General features: G+C 42.0%; 1 protein-coding gene across 1 annotated transcript in view; it reads left to right on the top strand.

Annotated features, from left to right (window-relative positions):
* Positions 1-7,650, top strand: part of ERBB3 (erb-b2 receptor tyrosine kinase 3) — a 124,713-nt gene extending 117,063 nt beyond the window's left edge. Inside the window, exons 27-29 of the mRNA XM_069758411.1 lie at positions 768-1,035; positions 2,850-6,098; positions 6,344-7,650. Of these exons, the coding sequence (XP_069614512.1) occupies positions 768-1,035; positions 2,850-3,421 (840 nt within the window). The 3' untranslated portion in view covers positions 3,422-6,098; positions 6,344-7,650. The remainder of the gene's footprint in view (positions 1-767; positions 1,036-2,849; positions 6,099-6,343) is intronic.
* Positions 7,651-24,242: the final 16,592 nt, after the last annotated feature.

Below are 24,242 nucleotides of genomic sequence, written 5' to 3'. Positions count from 1 at the left end.
AAGCGCAGGGCCGCGCTTAGTAACCCGATGTTTACCCTGGTTACCATCGTTAAAGTAAAAAAAACAACCACTACATACTTACCTACCGCTGTCTGTCCCCGGCGCTCAGCTTCTCTGCACTCCTCCTGCACTGGCTGTGAGCACAGCGGCCGGAAAGCAGAGCGGTGACGTCACCGCTCTGCTTTCCGGCTGCTGTGCTCACAGCCAGAGCAGAGAAGCTGAGCGCCGGGGACAGACAGCGGTAGGTAAGTATGTAGTGGTTGTTTTTTTTACTTTAACGATGGTAGCCAGGGTAAACATCGGGTTACTAAGCGCGGCCCTGCGCTTAGTAACCCGATGTTTACCCTGGTTACCAGCGAAGACATCGCTGAATCGGCGTCACACACGCCGATTCAGCGATGTCAGCGGGAGATCCAGCGACGAAACAAAGTTCTGGACTTTCTTCCCCGACCAGCGACATCACAGCAGGGGCCTGATCGCTGCTGCCTGCCACACTGGACGATATCGCTAGCCAGGACGCTGCAACGTCACGGATCGCTAGCGATATCGTCTAGTGTGACGGTACCTTTAGTGTTTACAGACCTTTAGAGAAATCTCTTTATCGACCATTCACATATTTGTACATTTGTTCCAACATGAATAACGCCAAGTCTGATAACCTGTCTAGTACTGAGCTGATACTTATTTGATATTTGCCATCTGTGCAGAAATTTTTTTAAAATATTACTTTTTGATTATTGAATTTAAAAATGTTCCTTTTGCTCCAGAGTTCAACCCATCGTACCGATCCAAGTCCAAGGCGCATGACCAGGAGAAGGCAGGACTCTATAGGCCGCACAGTGTCCGAGTCATCCGAGGGCTGCTGTACTCTATCTGACATGGAGGCAACGGAGGAAACATCGTTTGGGTTTGGGAGTCTCAGTCGTAGCCCTCGCTCACGCTTGGACAGTGCATATCGCTCGCAGAGGGAAAGTCTACTTGCTGGTACCCCAGATACGGACAGCGAGTACATTATGCCTGAGCTTAGCCAGGGAGGTACGTACACACCTGAACTGCAGATATACTCACACAACTTAGGATTATTTTGTAGGAATAAATGAAGTATAATAGTTGAAGTAGAAATTGTTTTTTCCAAGAGCGAAACAAAAATCAATACATTTGAATAGTTATATAACTGTAAGCTTGAACAGCAAAAAGAACATACATAGATTACACCACATTAGATTAAAGGTGCGTGACACTACCAACAACCTAACGTGCACGAGGCAGCCTGACAGTCCTCAAGGTTGGGGGGATTTCAACATACCCAATCATTTGTATGCATTGTGCATAAAGTGTCTGGAGGAGAAAAAAAGCTTCTGACAACTTCCTATTCCCCCTTATGCATTAAATAAATATCCATGATTGAATGAGATTTGCATATGTCGGAAATAGCAGATGCCTTACTGATATAGGACTCACAATTCTGCCAACATGCTCTAATGAGCATAGATGAGACTAGGTAGGAAAGGTGGAATTCATGCTGCGGACAGATCAGTCAAATAAGATACAAATGGCTCCGGAAGTATGTTGCTTCTTTTTTTTCTGGCAAAATGATGGACACCTTTAATTCAACCCAACGGTTTTCCATTACAGTCAATGGGGTCTGTGAGATGTCGTGTGTGCTCGTCCCCTGCATGTATTCCATGTTTTCATTTCCAAGAACAGAAAATAAAAACAGAATTTCCTAACAAAAATTTGAACCTAACTTCAGATTGACGTGTGAATATTTTTAGGCTGGGACTACATGGCAACTTTGGCTGCAGTTTACAGCTCGCAGGCAAAAATTGCACTATGCTGTTGCAATATAACAGCGGAATGGAAGTTATAAGTGAATCCTTTTGCAACAGCAAGCTGTCACAACACACAAGTCACGAGAAGCTCAAATTTCAGCTTTTTCTTTTCACATGTGTGCCGCAGTCAATGAAAATTGCTGGTCGAAACGCGACTAGATCCACTTATATTACACTGTGAAAGCAGCAGCATAGTGCAACCTTTAGTCGTGTGACATGGGAAAAGTTGTTGTGTAGCCGAAGCTTTATGCCACTAGAAAATCTCTTGAGATCTTTCAGGGGTAATGTATTTGCTAATTAAAAATCCATTTTCTATATACTAGTAAGTGTAACCGAAGATTCTCTGTATAGAATATTTTTTTTTAAACTGTAAATTTGTATTGAAGGATTTTTATATTTCACAATATAGAAATTTTACAAAAGAAAATAAAAAGTCGGATATTTAAACATATAACAACTTTATTTTTAAGGTGAAAGAAAAAAAAAAAGATGATTCATCCCTTCTTTCCAGCAAATGCTGCTGGGAAGAAGGGATGAATTCTGGATTCAGCACCGCACGCAGGGGGGCCAGCGCTTAACTGTAGCGCTGTCTCTCCTGCGGGAGGTACGTGCACACGGAGGAGAGTGCACACTGTTCTTCGTGTGCACGTGTGTGGCACGTATTGCGGTACGTGCTGCCGGCGAAAAACTGACATGTCTCTGTGTTTTCAACACGGACACACGGAGACATGTGCATAGACCCATTCTTTTGAATGGGTCTACGTGTGTCAGTGTCTCCGGTACGTGAGAAAACTGTCACTACACGTACTGGAGACACTGACGTCTGAAAGAGGCCTAAGAATGTAACAAAGATTCAGGAACAGGAGATCCATCGAGAAAGGAATTAAAAAGGGGAGTCAGGGTGGGTAGAAGTTCATTTTGGAAAGTTTAAATATATACGTAGGGTAAATGTCTGGTCCTGGTTTATATTGAATATTAACTCTAAGCCGTAATTTATCTCTTTGCATTCTTACACAGATCTGTCAGAGGATGGAACACTAAAGTCCCAAAGATCCCAATCCCTAACCCCTTGCATGGCCAGTGCCACTGAAGATGACGATGATGAGTATGAGTATATGAACAGGAAGAGGCAGTCGTCAGAGAGGTTGGAGTATGAGTATATGGACATCCGAGGATCACGGGATGGAAACAGAGAGGCCATAAAAGCTTCACGGCAAGACAGTGAAGATAATTCTTATGAATATGAAAACAAGGAGGACTATGAGTATATGAACGAGAAGGGAAAATGCAACCAGAGCCAAGAACTAGGAGACAAAAGCACAGAGTATACCTACATGAACCGGAGTAGCAAAGTCAGAAAGGACAGCAGTTCAGATGACAAACAGGGCTATGAGGACATGAAATTAATTTCAAGCCAGGCAAAATCCTTGGACAAACCCACAGTGGTGCCACAAACATGCCACAGAGAGGCATTACAAAGAGGTTACATTCAGCCTCTGCGGGAAATGGAGGTAAAAGACTGTGCATTTGATAATCCGGACTACTGGCATAGCCGTCTGTTTGTTAAGAGTGACCTGCAACGGACATAAAAAAACACTAATGTGCCTGGAAGATTAATTCCTTTCTCACTGTTATCTTTGTGCTCAAATAGAATATCACCCTGATATGCACCGTCCACTTGTGGAGTCATCGGCAGGAATATCGTTCTTGATTCCTGGGACATAAGGGATATTCGATAAGCCAAACGCTAGTATCAGCAGTGGTTTATCATCAGCAACTCCTGCAATAAGGGAACATTTTATATGCTAAGCAGAAGCTACCCGTCTGCCTATTCCTGGGGTCAGATTCTAGGAAATGAAGTTATGAGGGTTATCTTCTCGTTCCTGTACGCCTACACACACGTCCCTCTACACGAGTATTCAGGATTACATGATCAGTGATCCGGTCAATGAAATATTGCCTCATGATTTGGGTTGTATGATGACTTTAGTAGCATTCGTGTTGCAGGAGAAAACAAGTGTAGAAGACACAGTGTTGCTTTAAGGGTATGTGCACACGTCCGGAAAGTCTGCAGAAATTTCCTGAGAAAATCCTGAGGTTTTGCGCCGGAATTCTGCACGTGTTTTTGTGCATAATTTTTTCCGGAGGTTCCCAATGCAATAATATAGTGAGAAATCTGCTTAAAATCCACAAAATTAATGAACATGCTGCGTATTTTTCTGCATGCGCTTCTTTTTCACCGAAAAATGCGCAATATGTGCACAAAAATTGCGGAAACCATTATAAATGATGGGATGCATATCTATGCATTTTTAAAGAGTTTTTTTAAGCGTTTTGTTTGCGAAAAACGCGCCAAAAGCTCAAAAAATCCGCAAATAATCCGGAATGTGGGCACATAGCCTAAAGAGGGTTTGCAGGTTCAAAAAAAGCCTCTTCATCGACTGCAAACTGAGCTTTACTCACCCTCCCGTGGTCCAGCTGTGAATCTTCACAACGGCTCTTCATGTCTTTTCTAGTTGACTGCGAGAGCTGAAGAGCTCAGTTATTGGCTGCTGTCGACAAGAGGACGGCAATAACCGACACTGATGGAGACTCAACATTGGACCCGGGGAGGGTGGGTAAAGTTTAGTTTGTTTTAAACAAAGGGTTATCCAAGACCAATAACCCCTTTAGGTCTGAAATACATTATTTTCTCACCTGCCTGGATACACTGGGCGACCTTTAGTCTCAGGTAGCATCATGATCATTTAAGCACTTACTTTTTTGAGTATTGTATGCATATTTTCACTGCCGCAGTAAATGTAGCTTGAGACGTCCTAATCAATTGGGGGATAAGACCCCTGCTCAAAATGTAGAACATTTTTCATGTACTCCTACCAAATGCTGGCCAATAATGAAATTATTATTTTCACCGACTGCATCCAATTCCTATGTAGTTAACAATTACATTGGGGTAAAGATTGGCGGTTCCTTAGGTTAAGTTCCTACAATAAGTTTTTAATGCTAGGTATTTTATTTTGCTGCGCAAAAAAAGCAGCGACTTACATTCAAATCTAGCCAAAGTGGGTGGGATTTATAGAAATCTTATGCCCGCTGTGCTTTTATGTTCTTTAAATCCACAACATGTCAGTGTCTATTGCGGGTATGCTGCGTTTTCTGCGTTTTATGTGCAAATTTCCTCCATTGAATCACATTAGATATGGAAAACCCGCAGGTGAAAAAAACACATATGCCTTTTCGGTGCGTTTCTTCTGTAGAAATGCACTAAAAATACATGTAAAGCACACATGACTGTATCAATAAAATTTTAAAATTCAGAAAGTATCAAAAATAAAGCAGCTGTATTTAAAACATGACATACAAAAAAAAGAGTCAAAAACTGCAGCTGAAACAAACGCACTAGAAACACAATGAAGACAACGCTAGTAACATAATATAGTGAAGGATAGGTGCACATGTTGAGTATTTGCAGCAGACTTTTTTTGCAGTAAAAAAATTGAGTGTTGGCAGAAAAAATTGCTGAGTAAAATATGTGTATTTGATGCGCTTTTACTTGTGTTTTTCCCCCCATTTGTTTGAAAGGGTAAAAAACACTGCAAAAGAATTGACTTGCTGCAGATTTGCAAAATACTCTTTGATGTTCAAATCTGCAAGGAAAACATAATCAGCGCGTGCATTAGGTTTCAGAAATCTCATTCACTGCACAAAGCTGCATTTTTTACCACAGGAAAAATGCACATAAACCCCCCCCCTGCAGCGTAATAGATGCAGAAATACTGTAGAAAATCTGCAACATCAAAATCTCACCAAATACTCAATGTTCGAACGTAGCCGTAAAGAAATGTTCCTGGAACTGAAAAGATATATAAACATATATGACATCACACCGAAAGCAGCAGTATAGGCTACTCTGGCCTTTCCGAAGAAGGGGATACAAGAGATTGTTTATTGATCGGCTGACCGAAATTAAGGGCTTATTCACACGTTCAGTATTTTCCATAAGTGTTTGTTTGCCAGAATCAAGAGTGGAACAAAACTATAACTGAAAGATTGACACCTGTTCTGTGTTTTGGAGTTGATTCTGGTTGTGGCATAGAAATACTGAATAAAAATGGTGATGTGTGAATAAAGCTTAATGGCGGTTTGTCGCAGTGATCAATTATTTTGACTACATGTTACAGCCTAATGGTTATATTACATGTAGGACTGTGTGCAGCATACAGAGCTGTGATAAGGCGTTAGCACCAGTGATGAGCGAATATACTCGTTACTCAAGATTTCTCGAGCACGCTCGGGGGTCCTCCGAGTATTTGTTAGTACTCGGAGATTTAGTTTTTCTTGCCGCAGCTGAATGATTTACCTCTGTTAGCCAGCTTGATTACATGTGGGGATTCCCTAGCAACCAGGCAACCCCCACATGTACTTCTGCTGGCTATCAGATGTAAATCATTCAGCTGCGGCAAGAAAAACTAAATCTCCGAGCACTAAAAAATACTTGGAGGAGTCCCGAGCGTGCTCGAGAAATCTCGAGTAACTAGTTAGCACTCGTGAACAAATTGCTGCACGGTGTAGATACTTCCTGTAGTTTGGCTGTTGTGATTAGTTCTTCCATGTTCCTCAGACACTATAAAAGGTAAGCGATCTTTAACACTGAGTTGTACACAATACCTTAGACTGGAAGGACAGATTTTCACAGAAGCCCATTTGACTTTATATTGGATGTAAATAGATATGAATACACACCACACCAATACATATTCTCATCTCAGTCCTATATGTCAGTTATCATAACTTCTGCAATCATGTGTTGCATATCAGTTTGCTGAAGTGAAACCTCCGAACAGGCTGAAGATGCTGCCATTACCTTCTGGCAGGAGCTCGTGGTTAGCACTGATAATAAGTCACAGTATAAGCCGGATTCTTCATTTGATGACAATGTGGATTTTCCACTGAGATGGATTTGGAGTGTAAAGCTGCTGATAAGAAATGTCTTTTTCTTTTTATAAGACGAGTGTCTAGTATAATTACCATAGTATGGATTATTGTGGAAACACAATGGCAGCCATCACCAAAAAATAAATAAATTTTTTACTACAATACCATAAAACATTTACCCTATGCTGTGTACACGTTAATCATGCATTCTGCTAATGTTTTCACCTTTCTGTGTATTCTAACACTTGGTTTTGTACACTTTTATGAACATTGTTATCCAGAGTCTATTTTTGTACATTATTTTTGTACCACTCAAACAGGAATGAGAATGGTAACAGATATATTGGGTGCATTCTCCAGGGGTCTCACCAAACTGTAGGAGGAATGTGGTCTTGTTGTTCGTAGCAAACAGAGGTCGACTTTAAAGGGAGTTTGTCTACAAAAAATGACTGTTCAAACCAAGCACACACACACTTGGAGTCCCCTCATGTCCAAACAATTAAGTTCAGCTTCCCACCTACTTGTTTACTGCCTACCTCCATCCATTTCTGGCTCCGGTAAAGCCAGAGCTGTCAATCAAGGAACCAAATGATGGCCATAAATGCAAAACAAGTAGGTGGGAACACTTTGGCTACACCAAGGGTGCACCGAGTGCCTCTGCTGGGTTAGAATGGTTATTTTGTGGTGACAGACGCCCTTTAATTTTCTAATTTGCACTGGAAATTAAAACATGAACACATATTGCTATGGGTTACAAGCTGCTTTGTTCCAAATGTTTTGTAAAGGGAAATATACAAAGGGATTACAATTGTAACCCTCTCATCTGCCACCTTTTATTGTATAAAGTGAAATGTATCAAATAAATTGTCTTTTTTATACAGAAGCAGTTTTATTATTTCAGAATTTTATTTTATAAAATGTCAGATCTTGTATAAATTACAGCATTAGTTATTACACATAGGCTTCGCTATAGTTAAGACCTAGATTTTTTTCTAATCCTATTTTACTTATTTAACTAGATTTTTGCGATTTATATAGAAATGAACTAAAAAAATCAAGTGATCATTTCTATTCCCTGAATCACTTATTGCCGGTTCTTGAGGTATGGTTTGTTTCTAGTAAACATGTTCAATACCTTGAAATTACTTTAAATTGACAGTCGGCAAACTTCGAATGCTGTGTTCACATCTGTTTTAGGAATCACATATTTCTGTTTTTTATAGGGGAAAAAAAGCAACATTTCTGCAGGGGATGGATCTGTGACATGACTACAATGGGATCTGTCTGGTTTCCATCATTGCTTTATTTTTTTAAGTTAAAGGAATGAGCACAGCCTTCTGCATTATTTCTTCCTTTAAAAATTACCGCTTTGAATACATACATGAAAAAATCCTAAGACCGTGCTTCACATTAGTTTTTTATATGCGTTCAAAAAAACACAGTTTTTCCTCTTCCAGAAACGCTGCTTTTTGGAGGCGTTTTCTTTTCCTGAAGTGGTGTTGAAGAGTTTTGTTACTTTTTTTTCTTGAAGTGTTTTCTTTATGCATTTTGACTTGACAGTGACAAGTTATGGAGTGGTTTCCATCAGGATGTCACTTTAAGGCTGATGTCACACTTGCTTGTGCAATGCGAGAAACTGGCGTGAGTCTCTCAACATCAATACTCGGCATTGCCACCGGCACTCGGGACCGGAGGGTTCAGCTGCATAGGAATACATACAGCCACATGCTCCGGTCCAGAGTGCCGGCAGCAGCCGGGTATTGATGCAAGAGACTCCTGCGAGTTTCTCACATTGCACACTCAAGTGTGACACCGGCCTAAAGAAACAACATGCACTTTCTGTTCTCACAACTGGCTTTTTACAAAACCTATTCAGGAACAAAACATTCAAAAAAAAATCCTCATATAAACAGCAAAGTGGACATCCCATGGGCATGAATAAAAAGAGTTTTCTCAGTGTTTCTGAAGAAGATTTTGAAGGAAATTGGATCCAATACCTTGGTGGGAACATAGCCTTAGAGAACCAACAAGGAAATCCTTTTGATTAAACTCTTTACCCCCAAGAGTGGTTTGAACGTTAATGACCGGGACAATTTTTACAATTCTGACCACTGTCCCTTTTTTGACGTTATAACTCTGGAACGCTTCAACGGATCCTGATGATTCTGACATTGTTTTCTCGTGACATATTGTACTTCGTGATAGTGGTAAAATTTCTTTGATATTACCTGCGTTTATTTGTGGAGAAAAATGGAAATTTGGCGAAAATTTTGAAAATTTCACAATTTTCCAACTTTGAATTTTTATGCCCTTAAATCACATAGATATATCACACAAAATACTTAATAAGTAACATTTCTCACATGTCTACTTTACATCAGCACAATTTTGGAACCAAAATTTTTTTTTTGTTAGGGGAGTTATAAGGGTTAAAAGTTGACCAGCAATTTCTCATTGTTACAACACCATTTTTTTTAGGGACCACATCACATTTGAAGTCACTTTGAGGGGTCTATATGATAGAAAATACCCCCAAGTGTGACACCATTCTAAAAACTGCACCCCTCAAGGTGCTCAAAACAACCACATTCAAGAAGTTTATTAACCCTTCAGGTGTTTCACAGGAATTTTTGGAATGTTTAACAAAAAATGAACATTTAACTTTTCTTCCCAAAAAATTTACTCCAGCTCCAATTTGTTATATTTTACCAAAGGTAACAGGAGAAATTGGACCCCAAAAGTTGTTGTGCAATTTGTCCTGAGTACGCTGATACCCCATTTGTGGGGGTAAACCACTGTTTGGGCGCATGACAGAGCTCGGAAGGGAAGGAGCGCTGTTTGACTTTTCAATGCAAAATTGGCTGAAATTGTGATCGGACGCCATGTCGCGTTTGGAGAGCCCCTGATGTGCCTAAACAGTGGAAACCCCCCAATTATAACTGAAACCCTAATCCAAACACACCCCTAACCCTAGTCCCAACGGTAACCCTAACCACACCCCTAACCCTGACACACCCCTAATCCCATCTGTAAATGTAATCCAAACCCTATCCCTAACTTTAGCCCCAACCCTAACTTTAGCCCCATCCCTAACTTTAGCCCCAACCCTAACTTTAGCCCCAACCCTAACCCTAACTTTAGCCCTAACCCTAACTTTAGCCCCAACCCTAACCCTAATGGGAAAATGGAAATAAATACTTTTTTTATTTTCTTATTTTTCCCTAACTAAGGGGGTGATGAAGGGGGTTTGATTTACTATTTATAGCATTTTTTTAGCAGATTTTTATGATTGGCAACTGTCACACATTAAAAGACGCTTTTTATTGCACAAAATTGTTTTCGCGTCTCCACATTTTGAGAGCTATAATTTTTTTGATGTTTTTATTGGTACCATTTTCGGGCACGTGACATTTTTTGATCACTTTTTATTCCGATTTTTGTGAGGCAGAATGACCAAAAACCAGCAATTCATGAATTTCTTTTGGGGGCGGCGTTTATACCGTTCCGCGTTTGGTAAAATTGATAAACCAGTTTTATTTTTCGGGTCAGTACGTTTACAGCGATATCTCATTTATATGATTTTTTATGTTTTGGCGCTTTTAGGCTATGTGCACACGTTGCGGTTTTTACCGCGGAACCACAGCAATTTTGATGCTGCGGGTCCGCAGCAGTTTCCATTGCGTTTACAGTAAACATGTAAACCAGTGGGAAAACGCAAACCGCTGTGCACATACTGCGGGAAAAAACGCGCAGAAACGCAGCGGTTTACAACCCGCAGCATGTCACTTCTTTGTGCGGAATCGCAGCGATTCTGCACACATAGAAATGCATTGATCCGCTTACATCCCGCATGGGGCTGTGCCCACCATGCGGGAAGTAAGCGGATAATGTGCGGTTGCTACCCGGGGTGGAGGAGAGGAGACTCTCCTCCAGGCCCCGGGAACCATATTTGTGGTAAAAAAAAAGAATTACCGGTAAAATAAAAAATAATGATATACTCACCTCTCAGTGCTGCACGCGACCGTCCGGTCTCAGGTTTGCTATGCAAGCAGGACCTGCAGTGACGTCGCGGTCACATGACCGTGACGTCACGAAGGTCCTTCTCGCACAGCATCTTTGGAACCGGACCGCCGCCTGCAGCACCGAGGAGATCGGGACGTCAGAGGGTGAGTATAACCATTTTTTTTATGCATATGCAGCATCAATAGTAAAACCAGTGCAGGAGTAAAACCCGCAGCGGAAACCGCAAGACAAAACGTGATAAATCTGCAGGGATAACCGCAGCGGTTTTGCCCTGCAGATTTATCAAATCCGATGCTACGTGTGCACATAGCCTTATACGATAAAAACTATTTTATATAAAAAATAATCACTTTTGCATCGCTTTATTCTGAGGACTATAACTTTTTTTATTTTTCCGCTTATGATGCTGTATGGCGGCTCGTTTTTTTGCGGGACAAAATGACATTTTCAGCGGTGGTTTTTATATCCCTCTTTTTAATCGCGTGTTATTCCACATTTTGTTCTGCGGTATTATAATAAAGAGTTTTTTGCCTCGCTTTTTTTTTTTTACGGTGTTCAATTAAGGGGTTAACTAGTGGGACAGTTTTATAGGTCGGGTCGTTACGGACGCAGCGATACTAAATATGTGTACTTTTATTGTTTTGTGTTTTTATTTAGATAAAGAAATGTATTTATTGGAACAATTTTTTTTTCTTTATTTAGGATTTTTTTTTACTTGTTTACTTTGTCCCAGGGGGGGACATGACTATATAGTGTCAGATCACTGATCTGACACTTTGCAGTGCACAGAGTGAGATCAGCAATCTGACAGGAACTGCACAAAGGCTTACCTGCTCTGAGCGGGCGCTTGCAAGCCACCTCCCTGGAGGACCTGGAAGGACGCCCGCGGCCATTTTGGATCCGGGGCCTGCAGGGAGGAGGAGGTAGGAGACCCTCGGAGCAACGCGATCACATCGTGTTGCTCCGAGGGTCTCAGGGAAGCACGCAGGGAGCCCCCTCTCTGCGCGATGTTTCCCTATGCCGCCGGAACGCTGTGATCATGGTTGGTCGCAGTGTTCCGGGGGTTAATGTGCCAGGAGTGCCAGATGTCAGCTGTGATAGTCAGCTGACACCCGGCCCCGATCGGCCGCGCTCCCCCCGTGAGCGCGGCTGATCGGTGATGACTTACTATCCCGTCAGTGGTCATACAGGCCTATACCACCTCGACGGGATAGTACGTCATATGTCAGAAAGGCCGGCGTCACACTAGCGAGTTTTACGGACATATGAGGGGCAGAAAATACGGATTGCATACGGTACAATGATTCTCTATGGCCCAACTCCTATCTGTCGTATTTTATGGATCCGTATTATAAGGTCTTGTACAGCCGTAGAAAATCGCAGCATGCTGCGTTTGTCAGCGTATTGCGCAAAAAAATTGCCAATGAAAGTCTATGGGGGCGAGAAAAATACGGATTACACACGGACCAGCAGTGTGACTTGCTAGAAATACGCCAGACATCTTCAGGTGCCAGGAATTGTGCCAAGCCCTCAATCAGGAAGCTCAGACATGCTAATTAGCTGAAAAAGCCACACAGACATCCCGGAAGTCTGGTGCTCGCCTCCACGGAGTTCCAAGCAGCATGGCCAGCATAATCAACGTAGATATGCTCCTCATCCTGGTCCAAGAAAGTCCTGAGATCTGGGACCAGGGTGATCCAATCTATGCCAACTGGGCCAGGAAAGAGGCAGCTTGGAGGACCATCTGTGGGATCCTATTCTCAGATTATGCCCAACAGCCACGTGTGGAGCAGACACAACTTTGTAAGTACACTCATGTGTCAACATTAATTAACCTTGAAAAATGCTTTACGTACATGATTGCAGGAAGAATATTTTTAGCCTTAGTATGGTATTTTTTGCATTTTTCTGAAAAAACAAAGATGATTAACATGAGAAAGGGTTTACGTACATAGCTAATATAGATGTTGCGTTGGGTACTATTTTTGTTTACGCAAAACTAGTACAGAGGGGTGTTGATCCTGTCCTAGTGTTGTTTCTTTTTCTTGTGTTTTTTTTTAAGCAATTGTAACTTTATGCAAATCATTTAAAGGGAACCTGTCATCCCCAAAATCGATGGTGAGGTAAGCTCACTGTCATCAGGGGCTTATCTACAGCATTAGAGAATGCTGTAGATAAGCCCCCAATGTATCCTAAAAGAGGAGAAAAAGAGGTTATATTATACTCACCCAAGGGCGGTCCCGCTGCGGTCTGGTTAAATGGGTGTCTCAGGTCCGCTCCGGCACCTCCCATCTTCATTCCATGACGTCCTCTTCCTGTCTTCACGCTGCGGCTCTGGAGCAGGCGTACTTTGTTCTGTTGAGGCCAGAGCCGCGGCGTGAAGACCAGAAGGCATTTTATTATCATTGTTAAAATATGATCTATCAATGCCAACTGTAGCAATGTGCAGAATGAGCTTAAACAATATTTGTTACCATGTCATTGCAGTGGATGATGTTATGAGACGATGGTGCAGCATCAGGGACTAGTACCGGCGGGAAAGGCAGCAGCGGGCAAGAAGTGGGTCAGCAGCACCAACCAAAAAAAGGAAGTACATATATTACGATCGACTTTCCTTTTTAGATGCAAGTATCAATCTAAGACAGTAAGTAAAAACAACACAACACATTTTTGTTAATATTAGTATTAATATTATTTTTTCTTGTTCTAGCGCCATTTATTCCATGGCGCTTTACATGTTAGGAGGGGTAAACATATTCCCAAAAATATTTAAAAAAAAATAAACTGGTACAGGAGGAGAGAGGACCCTGCCCGCAAAGCCTCACAAGCTACAATAAGGGATGGGTGAGAATACAGTAGGCAAGGGAAGAGCTGTTCATGCAGCGGTTTGGTCGATCGTTGGTTACTGCAGGTTATATGCTTGTCGGAAGAGGTGGGTCTTCATGCTCTTTTTGAAGCTTTCAATGGTAGGCGAGAGTCTGATGTGTTGTGGTAGTGGTTTCCACAGTAGGGGTGATACACGAGATAAATCTTGTATACGATTGTGGGAATAGGAGATAAGAGGGGAGTACAGAAGGAGATCTTGTGAGGATCTGAGGTTGCGTGTAGGTAATAACCGAGAGTCGAGGTCACACATGTATAATAAACTTATGTTATAAAATTGCAAAAATATTTATTTGTTGTATTTTTTCTTTTTTTCATTACAGAACTCAATCCAACCTCACTGAGAGGGAGACCGGGTCGGACTCGGAGGTTGTGATAGATTCAGTTGCTGTTCACGAAGAGGTGGCGGTCCCATCTTTGTCTTCAACATCCTCCATCCTTCCTGGAACAACGGCTTCTGCATCTCAACAGACTGCACCAAGTTTACAAGATGCAGCACCATCAACATCAGCAGCACCACCTGATCCTGTAAGCCAGGAAGAGCATGGACACAGCAGCAGCCCTACTCTCCCACTGGTGTCCTCCCCACAGGCATCTGGGGCTTTACGCAGAGGCCGCAGAAGGAGAGAGCTGCAAGCCACTAGAAGGGATGCTGACGCTGGGGTCCTCAACTCTTTGGCCAGGACAACCACGGATGATGGAGAGGAGGCCTTTGCTCGCAGCCTTGGCCGGTACCTTCATCCCCTTCCCCGTGAGGTGAGGCTACGTGTGAGAGCGTGTATTCAAATCCTGATTGATTTAAGCACCCCTCCAAATAACCCCTATGAGGTGTTTGAATTTCTCGAGAGAAGGCAGCTTTCACAAAATAACCTCTTGAGCCTTCAAATAACTCAACAGGTGCATGGTCAATTAGAATTTGAAGCACCTCCTCCACGTATGGCTACACCTCAACCCCTCCCAACCCAAAATCAAGAAAGACCAGCACCGTACCAAATGGCAGCCTACAACCCACCTTCCCAATATGGCCACTTTTCCAGACCCAGCGATGTAGGCTGGTCACAACCAGGGTTTGGCCAACATGGCCATTTTGGGAGTGGGTATGAGTCCAGCCAATATGTCCGTCAGCATGAGGGCTAGAGACAAATACCTTATGGCAAATGCCCAACTGGCCAATATGAACAAGGCCTGTATTTGGCTCAGCAACCCACAGCATCCACACAGGGTGAAGGACAATTGGCCCAACAAAGGCCCCCTGAACAGGACCCTGAGCTGCCGCCATCACCACCGCCAAATTACAGGAATCTGTAAGCCAAAGTTTTTGTTTTTTTTCTTTGTTACGCAAAACCATGTTTTTGGTTATTTTGTGCTGTATTTGCACTTTGTTGTGTTTTGTTTTTCTAAAAAAATACAAAACCAAAAAAAAGATAACCATATGAAAAAAATATGGTTACAAGTTTACAACAAAAGGCTTTTGCTCTAAGTAAAAAAATGTTGTCAAAAGCCAATTAATGTTTGTGGACCAATCATTATTACATCACACACATTTGCTCTGTTCATAATCATCTGGTAATTAAGGAAATACAACACACAGAGTACTGTTTGTGTAGACAAAAATATTTTATGTTGATAATATATTTTGAAAATAAGAAAATTACAACTGAGAAACAGCATAATCTTGCCAGGGACTAGCACCCTGAGGAGAAACAAAATAATTTGTGAAAATATAATAATCTTTATATGGCGCTAACATATTCCGCAACGCTTCACATTTTGCACACATTATCATCACTGTCCCCGATGGGGCTCACAATCTAAATTCCCTATCAGTATGTCTTTGGAATGTGGGAGGAAACCGGAGTACCCAGAGGAAACCCACGCAAATACGGAGAGAACATAAACTCTTTCCAGATGTTGTCCTTGGTGGGGTTTGAACCCAGGACGCCAGCGCTGCAAGGCTGCAGTGCTAACCACTGCGCCACCGTGCCGCCTGAAAATATCTCTCACTTTGATTCCAGAAAGGGGACGGCGCGGAGGAGGACCATGTGGTGTAGGGCTACTCACATTGGGCAACATTTCTTCACCAAGAACAGCTGACGGGCAATCATGAAGTCTCGTAAAATTGTGCAAAACAACACACTCTTTAATAACTTCATTAATAGTAGCCTCACTCAGCTGAATGGCAGACTGGAGGAGACGCCATTTGGCACACAGAATCCCAAAGGTGCACTCCACCAGTCTACGCGCCCTGGAAAGCCTCAAATTAAAAACATGCCGCCGGTGGTCCAGGTTGCGCCGAGGATAAGACCTCATGACATGCCTCGTCAATTGTAAGGCCTCATCTCCCACAAGAACATATGGAACTGCTTCAGCATTGGAGCCTGGGAGTTGTTGTGGTGGTGGGAGGTCCAACTGGTTTTCACGTAGCCACCGACCCATAATGGACGAATTGAAGACCCTCGAGTCTCCTGTTCTCCCATAGGCCCCAATGTCTACAATTATAAACCTGTAGTTACTCTCAACTACAGCTAACAGAACTGCAGAGAAAAACTGCTTATAATTGAAGAATTGGGAGCCAGAATTCAGCGGCTTACGCACCCTGATATGTTTCCCATCCAGGGCTCCAATGCAGCGTGGGAAATCGCAAGTGTCATTGAATCCACTGGCTATTTTTAGCCAATCAGCCATTTTTGACTACTTCATGTAGTTTAGCCCATATTTCCATACATGTTGAGCGCACAATGCCAGAAATGGTGGAGCGACCAATCAGAAACTCCAGGTGTAGTCCCGCATAACACAAGCCAGTTGACAGGAAGCCAAAAAAACATATTAGTCATGTAACAATAGTTTAGATAAAACATAAGAAATCGCATGTATGTTGTTTACTAGAAAACACTGGAATATAAATTAAATTTATTCAGATTTACCTAGGGGACATAAGTAAAACATTACAAAAATATATTTTTCTTGTGGTTTGCTCCTAAGTTACACTTATATTTTAAAAGAGCTGCTAGCAAACAACCCAGAAAAAAAAAACCATCATCAACATACAGTATGTGAGGATGTTGAATACATACCGTAAGGTAAGGAGAAGACGCTCCTCTGCGGATATGCTTTTTCGCATCCTGGTGTCCTGATAAGTGAGTCCTGGATGTACTGTCTCCAACAAGATATCAAATGTTGGTATTGTCATTCGACAGTATAGATAGAACTTATCAGGATGTGCACGCAGAGCTGTATAGAGCCTCTTAAAATGGCCTTTAGTGAGGCATCTCAAAAGAGGATGCACCCACAATCTTCTCCTCCTTCGCGGATCCACTATCACAGACTATGGCTTGCCAAAGCGACGCGACAACACCCAGTTAAACAAAACCCGCTGAGTTGGGATGAAGTGCAGTAGGTCAGACATGGTGCAAACGTTACCACAACACACCAACAGATGCACAACCACAAAATGGCCATATGGGTGGGTGCCACCTGTTGTAGAGGCCTTAAATAGGGTTGCTGATGCTGATTTAAATTAATTTCAGCCTCAAAAACTGTTAAATGTCCATTTTGGCAGGTTGCGTGAAAAATACGCATTACGGATGTCATACTGATTACATACGCAACATTACATGCGCAAAATACGTGACCACGCCTTGCCAACGGATTACATACGGATCACCATTTCTGGAATTTTTTTGTGTATTATGGCCGTAAAATACGGAATGTATTTCCATACGCTTAGTGTGACGCTGGCCTCAGCCCTCAGGGGTTAAAAATTAAAATCTGTCCTCAGGTTTTTGCTACCCTATTTGAGAGCAGCATGATGTAGGGACAGAGATCCTGATTGCAGCAATGTGTCACATAGGGCTCATTCCCACTTGCAATGAAATCAGACGAATGCAATTCGATTAAAAATCAGATTGCATTCGGACCAATATTATTCTATCATTGTGGGTTCTTCTGCGTTTTTTTCCAGATCGGATCACAATCAGACTGGAAAAAAATCACAGCATGCTGCGATTGTAATCGGAAATTGGATCGCATCCGGCAATATAAATCAATAAGTGCAAGAAAAAAAAAAAAAAAATCGCACAGCACACACCGATCTCCTTTGAAATGCCAGAAATTCATCTGCTGCGTAAAGTAAAATCACAGCGTGACCCGACAGTAAAGAATAGAATGGATATATACACATAGAATACATAGATATAAAGATGTCAGAGACACTATATATATATATATATATATACCGTACAGAGCAAAAGTTTGGACACACCTTCTCATTTAAATATTTTTCTGTATTTTCATGACTATGAAAATTGTAAATTTACACTGAAGGCATCAAAACTATGAATTAACACATGTGGAATTATATTAACAATAAAAAGTGTGAAACAACTGAAAATATGTCTTATATTCTAGGTTCTTCAAAGTAGCCATCTTTTGCTTTGATGACTGCTTTGCACACTCTTGGCATTCTCTTGATGAGCTTCAAGAGGTAGTCACCGGGAATGGTTTTCACTTCACAGATGTGCCCTGTCAGGTTTAATAAGTGGGATTTCTTGCCTTATGAATGGGGTTGGGACCATCAGTTGTGTTGAGGAGAAGTCTGGTGGATACACAGCTGATAGTCCTACTGAATAGACTGTTAGAATTTGTATTATGGCAAGAAAAAAGCAGCTAAGTAAAGAAAAGCAAGTGGCCATCATTACTTTAAGAAATGAAGGTCAGTCTGAAAAATTGGGCAAACTTTGAAAGTGTCCCCAAGTGTAGTGGCAAAAACCATCAAGCGCTACAAAGAAACTGGCTCACATGAGGACCGCCCCAGGAAAGGAAGACCAAGAGTCACCTCTGCTTCTGAGGATAAGTTTATCTGTCACCAGCCTCAGAAATCGCAGGTTAACAGCAGCTCAGATTAGAGACCAGGTCAATGCCACACATAGTTATAGCAGCAGACACATCTCCACAGCAACTGTTAAGAGGAGACTTTGTGCAGCTGGCCTTCATGGTAAAATAGCTGCTAGGAAACCACTGCTAAGGACAGGCAACAAGCAGAAGAGACTTGTTTGGGCTAAAGAACACATGGAATGGACATTAGACCAGTGGAAATCGGTGCTTTGGTCTGATGAGCCCAAATTTGAGATCTTTGGTTCCAACCACCGTGTCTTTGTGCGACGCAGAAAAAGTGAACGGATGGACTCTACATGCCTGGTTCACCCCGTGAAGCATCGAGGAGGAGGTGTGATGGTGTGGGGGTGCTTTGCTGGTGACACTGTTGGGGATTTATTCAAAATTGAAGGCATACTGAACCAGCATGGCTACCACAGCATCTTGCAGCGGCATGCTATTCCATCCGGTTTGCGTTTAGTTGGACCATCATTTATTTTTCAACAGGACAATGACCCTAAACACACCTTCAGGCTGTGTAAGGGCTATTTGACCAAGAGGGAGAGTGATGGGGTGCTACGCCAGATGACCTGGCCTCCACAGTCACCAGACCTGAACCCAATCAAGATGGTTTGGGGTGAGCTAGACCGCAGAGTGAAGGCAAAAGGGCCAACAAGTGCTAAGTATCCCTGGGAACTCCTTCAGGATTGCTGGAAGACCATTTCCAGTGACCACCTTTTGAAGCTCATCAAGAGAATGCCAAGAGTGTGCAAAGCAGTCATCAAAGCAAAAGGTGGCTACTTTGAAGAACCTAGAATATAGGACATATTTTCAGTTGTTTCACACTTTTTGTTAAGAATATAATTCCACATGTGTTAATTCATAGTTTTGATGCCTTCAGTGTGAATTTACAATTTTCATAGTCATGAAAATACAAAAAAATCTTTCAATGAGAAGGTGTGTCCAAACTTGTGCTCTGTACTGTATATATATATTAGATAGATAGATAGATAGACAGATAGATAGAAAAAAAAAACGGCAATTCAGCAGCCACGTACAGTAAATTCACTGCAGGACCCGACAAGATAGAATACACATATTATAGATAGATGTCAGTGAAAAATAAAATTAGTACAGTGCATGTGCAAATTACTGTACATGTATTTAATTATGAAAAGATTATTTTTCTGAAAAAAATGGCGTGGGCTCCCACGTAATTTTCTTTAGCGGCTGGGGGCAGTTGTTTATAGCCTGGGAAAGGGGTAATACCCATGGAGCTTCCCAGGCTATTAATATCAGATCACAACTGTATACTTAGCTTTTACTGGCTATTAAAATGGGGGACCCCCCAAAAAATGATATGGGATTCCCCCATAATTAATAACTAGCAAAGGTTATGCAGACAGCGGCGGGCTGATATTAATAGCCAAGGAAGGGGCCATGATATTGCCACCCCCAGGCTAAAAACATCAGAACAAAGTCGCCCCAGAAAAGGCACATCTATAGGAATTGGCATGAGCTGCCCTATAGTATAACACTGGGCTGAGTGCTATGTGATGTTTTATCGCATTGCACTGGGCCGTGTTATACGGTAGTAGACCAAAAGAGAAAGTATTACTGCACAAAAATGCACACCATCCAATAAGTAAATACAAAATTAATAAACATAGGCTGATTTTATTGACAGATCAGAACACACAACATAGACCATAAAAACATAGTTAAAAACATGAAAACAACATCAAGAACACACAGGAAACACATATAATGACTCAGTATAATCAGCTAACCCAAAGAAAACCAATGGCTCATGGGGTGTTGCGCAAAGATATAATACCAGAGGGACAGTGCAAGGATTAGCTCGTATGGCCGCTGCTACAAAACAGAGCAAGCAGGCAATAACAAGCGCACAAAAAACGTCCAAGGCAGTAAAAACAGCAACAAGCCAAAACGGCATATAAAGGGGTTGCCTATACAAAATAGTATAACTGAGACACAACGTATAAGCAGGAGAAACCTCCCATAGAAATACCACCTGGTGACGTGTTTTCTTTGGGTTAGTTTTCATGTTTTTAACTATGTTTTTATGGTCTATGTTGTGTGTTCTGATCTGTCAATAAAATCAGCCTATGTTTATTAATTTTGTATTTACTTATTGGATGGTGTGCATTTTTGTGCAGTAATACTTTCTCTTTTGGTCTACTTGTTCAGCTTTTATTACTGTTTTTTTGCACCCTCAGGATTTTTTACATTTTTTATACAGCTGTGCGCCCTAAACTCGCTTTGTTTCCTGTTATACGGTAGTGTGACTCTGGCCAAAGATTAATATGAGGAAGGGCTATTATGGGCTCTTGAATGGCCTAAAAGGGTGGTTAGGCACCTATGACCTATCCTAAGGATAAGTTACCAATAGCAGATTAGTGGGGGTCTAACCTCCCACACTTCCACCGACCAGTTTATACAGATCATACTAAAACAGGGTGCACACTGTGTACAGATCCATTCTCGGGTAGCAGAGCTCTATTTAAAAAGTTTCACAGATAAAAAGGCAGCCATATTTACCAGCAACACAAAATAATATTAACCCCTAAAGGACCAGGGATATTTCCATTTTTGCGTTTCCCTTTTTTGCTCCCTTTCTTCCCAGAACTATAACTTTGTTATTTTTCAGTCAATATGGCCAGATGAGGGCTTATTTTTTTGCAGAACGAGTTTTACTGTTGAATGACACTATTGCTTTTACCATATCATGCACTTGAAAATGGGAAAAAAATTCTATGCGCGGTGAAATTGCAAAAAAATGTATAATTCCACAATTGTTTGTTTTTTGTTTTTTTTTACCATGTTCACTAAATGCTAAAACTGACCTGCCATTATGATTCTCAAGGTCATTGTAAGTTTATTAACACCAAACATGTGTAAGTTCTTTTACATTTAAGTGGTGAAAAAATAATCCAAATTTTGTAAAAAAAATAACATGGCACCATTTTCTGAGACCCGTAGTGGAGCGCCTGCCAGAGCCGTGGGGATATTCGGTACCGGGCCGGTTCTTAACCCCTTAATCCCATATGACGTACTATCCCATCAAGGTGACCTGGGACTTAATTCCCAGTGACGGGATAGTACGTCATATGCGATCGGCCGCGCCCACGGGGGGAGGGCGGCCGATCGCGGCCGGGTGTCAGCTGACTATCGCAGCTGACATCCGGCACTATGTGCCAGGAGCGGTCACGGACCGCTCCCGGCACATTAACCCCCGGCACACATGATCACAGTGTTCCGGGGGCATAGGGAAGCATCGCGCAGGAAGGGGGCTCCCTGCGGGCTTCCCTGAGACGATTGGTACAAGGCGATGTGCTCACCTTGTACCGAGCGTCTCCTCCCTTCAGGCCTCGGATCCAAAATGGCCACGGGGCTACTTCCGGGTCCTGCAGGGACTACTTCCGGGTCCACAGCAGGAGCTGGTAAGCAAGGAGCAGGGCACGCCAGATCGCTGATCTGACACAGTGCTCTGCAAAGTGTCAGATCAGCGATCTGTCACTATACAGTGATGTCCCCCCTGGGACAAAGTAAAAAAAAAAGTTTTTAGATGTGTAAAAAAAAAAAAATCCTATATAAAGAAAAATATATATATATTGTTCCCATAAATACATTTCTTTATCTAAATAAAAAAAACAATAAAAGTACACATATTTAGTATCGCCGCGTCCGTAACGACCCGACCTATAAAACTGGCCCACTAGTTAACCCCTTCAGTAAACACCGTAAAAAAAAAAAAAAAAAAGAGGCAAAAAACAACACTTTATTATCATACCGCCGAACAAAAAGTGGAATAACATGCAAACAAAAAGACAGATATAAATAACCATGGTATCGCTGAAAACGTCATCTTGTTCCGCAAAAAAAGAGCTGCCAAACAGCATCATCAGTGAAAAAATAAAAAAGTAACAGTCCTCAGAATAAAGCGATGCAAAAATAATTATTTTTCTATAAAATAGTTTTTATCGTATAAAAAGCGCCAAAACATAAAAAAAGATGTAAATGAGGTTTCGCTGTAATCGTACTGACCCGAACAATAAAAGTGCTTTATCCATTTTACCAAATGCGGAATGGTATAAATGCTCCCCCAAAAAGAAATTCATGAATAGATGGTTTTTGGTCATTCTGCTTCACAAAAATCAGAATAAAAAGCGATCAAAAAATGTTACATGCCCGAAAATGTTACCAATAAAAACGTCAACTCGTCCCGCAAAAAACAAGACCTCACATGACTCTGTGGACCAAAATATGGAAAAATTCTAGGTCTCAAAATGTGGTAACGCAAAAAATTTTTTTGCAATAAAAAGCGTCTTTTAGTGTGTGACGGCTGCCAATCATAAAAATCCGCTAGAAAACCTGCTATAAAAGTAAATCAAACCCCCCTTCATCACCCCCTTAGTTGGGGAAACATAAAAAAATAAAAAAATGTATTTATTTCCATTTTCCCATTAGGGTTAGGGCTAGGGTTAGGGCTAGGGCTAGGGCTGGGGCTACGGCTAGGGTTAGGGCTAGAGTTAGGGCTAGGGTTAGGGTTAGGGTTGGGGCTAGGGTTGGGGTTAGGGCTAGGGTTGGCGCTAGGGTTGGGGCTGAGGTTAGGGTTGGAGCTAGGGTTAGGGCTACTGTTAGGGTTGGAGCTAAAGTTAGGGTTAGCGCTGGGGCTAAAGTTAGGGTTGGGGCTAAAGTTAGAGTTGGGGCTAAAGTTAGGGTTGGGGCTAAAGATAGAGTTAGGGTTGGGGCTAAAGTTAGGGTTGGGGCTAAAGTTAGAGTTAGGGTTGGGGCTAAAGTTAGGGTTAGGGTGGGGGCTAAAGTTAGGGTTAGGGTTTGGATTACATTTACGGTTGGGATTAGGGTTACGGGTGTGTCAGGGTTAGGGGTGTGGTTAGGGTTATGGTTGGGATTAGGGTTAGGGGTGTGTTTGGGATAGGGTTTCAGTTAGAATTGGGGGTTTCCACTGTTTTGGCACATCAGGGCTCTCCAAATGCGACATGGCGTCTGATCTCAATTCCAGCCAATTCTGCGTTGAAAAAGTGGTCCTTCCATTCTGAGTTCTCCTGTGCGCCCAAACAGGGGTTTACCCCAACATATGGGGTATCAGCATACTCAGGACAAATTGGACAACAACTATTGGGGTCCAATTTCTCTAGTTACCCTTGGAAAAATAAAAATTTGGGGGCAAAAAAAAATTTTTGTGGGAAAAAATAATTTTAATTTTCACGACTGCGTTATAAACTGTAGTGAAACACTTGGGGATTCAAAGCTGTTAAAACACATGTAGATAAGTTCCTTGGTGGGGTCTAGTTTCCAAAATGGTGTCACTTGTTGGGGGTTTCTACTGTTTAGGTGCATCAGGGGCTCTGCAAATGCAACGTGACGCCTGCAGACCAATCCATCTAAGTCTGCATTCCAAATGGCGCTCCTTCCCTTCCGAGCTCTGCCATGCACCCAAATGGTGGTTCCCCCCACATATGGGGTATCAGCGTACTCAGGACAAATTGGACAACAACTTTTGTGGTCAAATTTCTCTTGTTACCCTTGGGAAAATAAAAATTTGGGGGGCTAAAAAAACATTTTTGTGGGAAAAAAAAATTATTTTTATTTTCACGACTCTGCGTTATAAACTGTAGTGAAACACTTGGGGGTTCAAAGCTGTCAAAACAC

This window comes from Ranitomeya imitator, chromosome 3, assembly GCF_032444005.1.
Source record: "Ranitomeya imitator isolate aRanImi1 chromosome 3, aRanImi1.pri, whole genome shotgun sequence".
In the NCBI taxonomy this organism is placed as follows: Eukaryota; Metazoa; Chordata; class Amphibia; order Anura; family Dendrobatidae; genus Ranitomeya; species Ranitomeya imitator.
The sequence above is the reverse complement of the archived record's forward strand: the minus strand, read 5'-3'. Positions and strand labels throughout refer to the sequence as shown.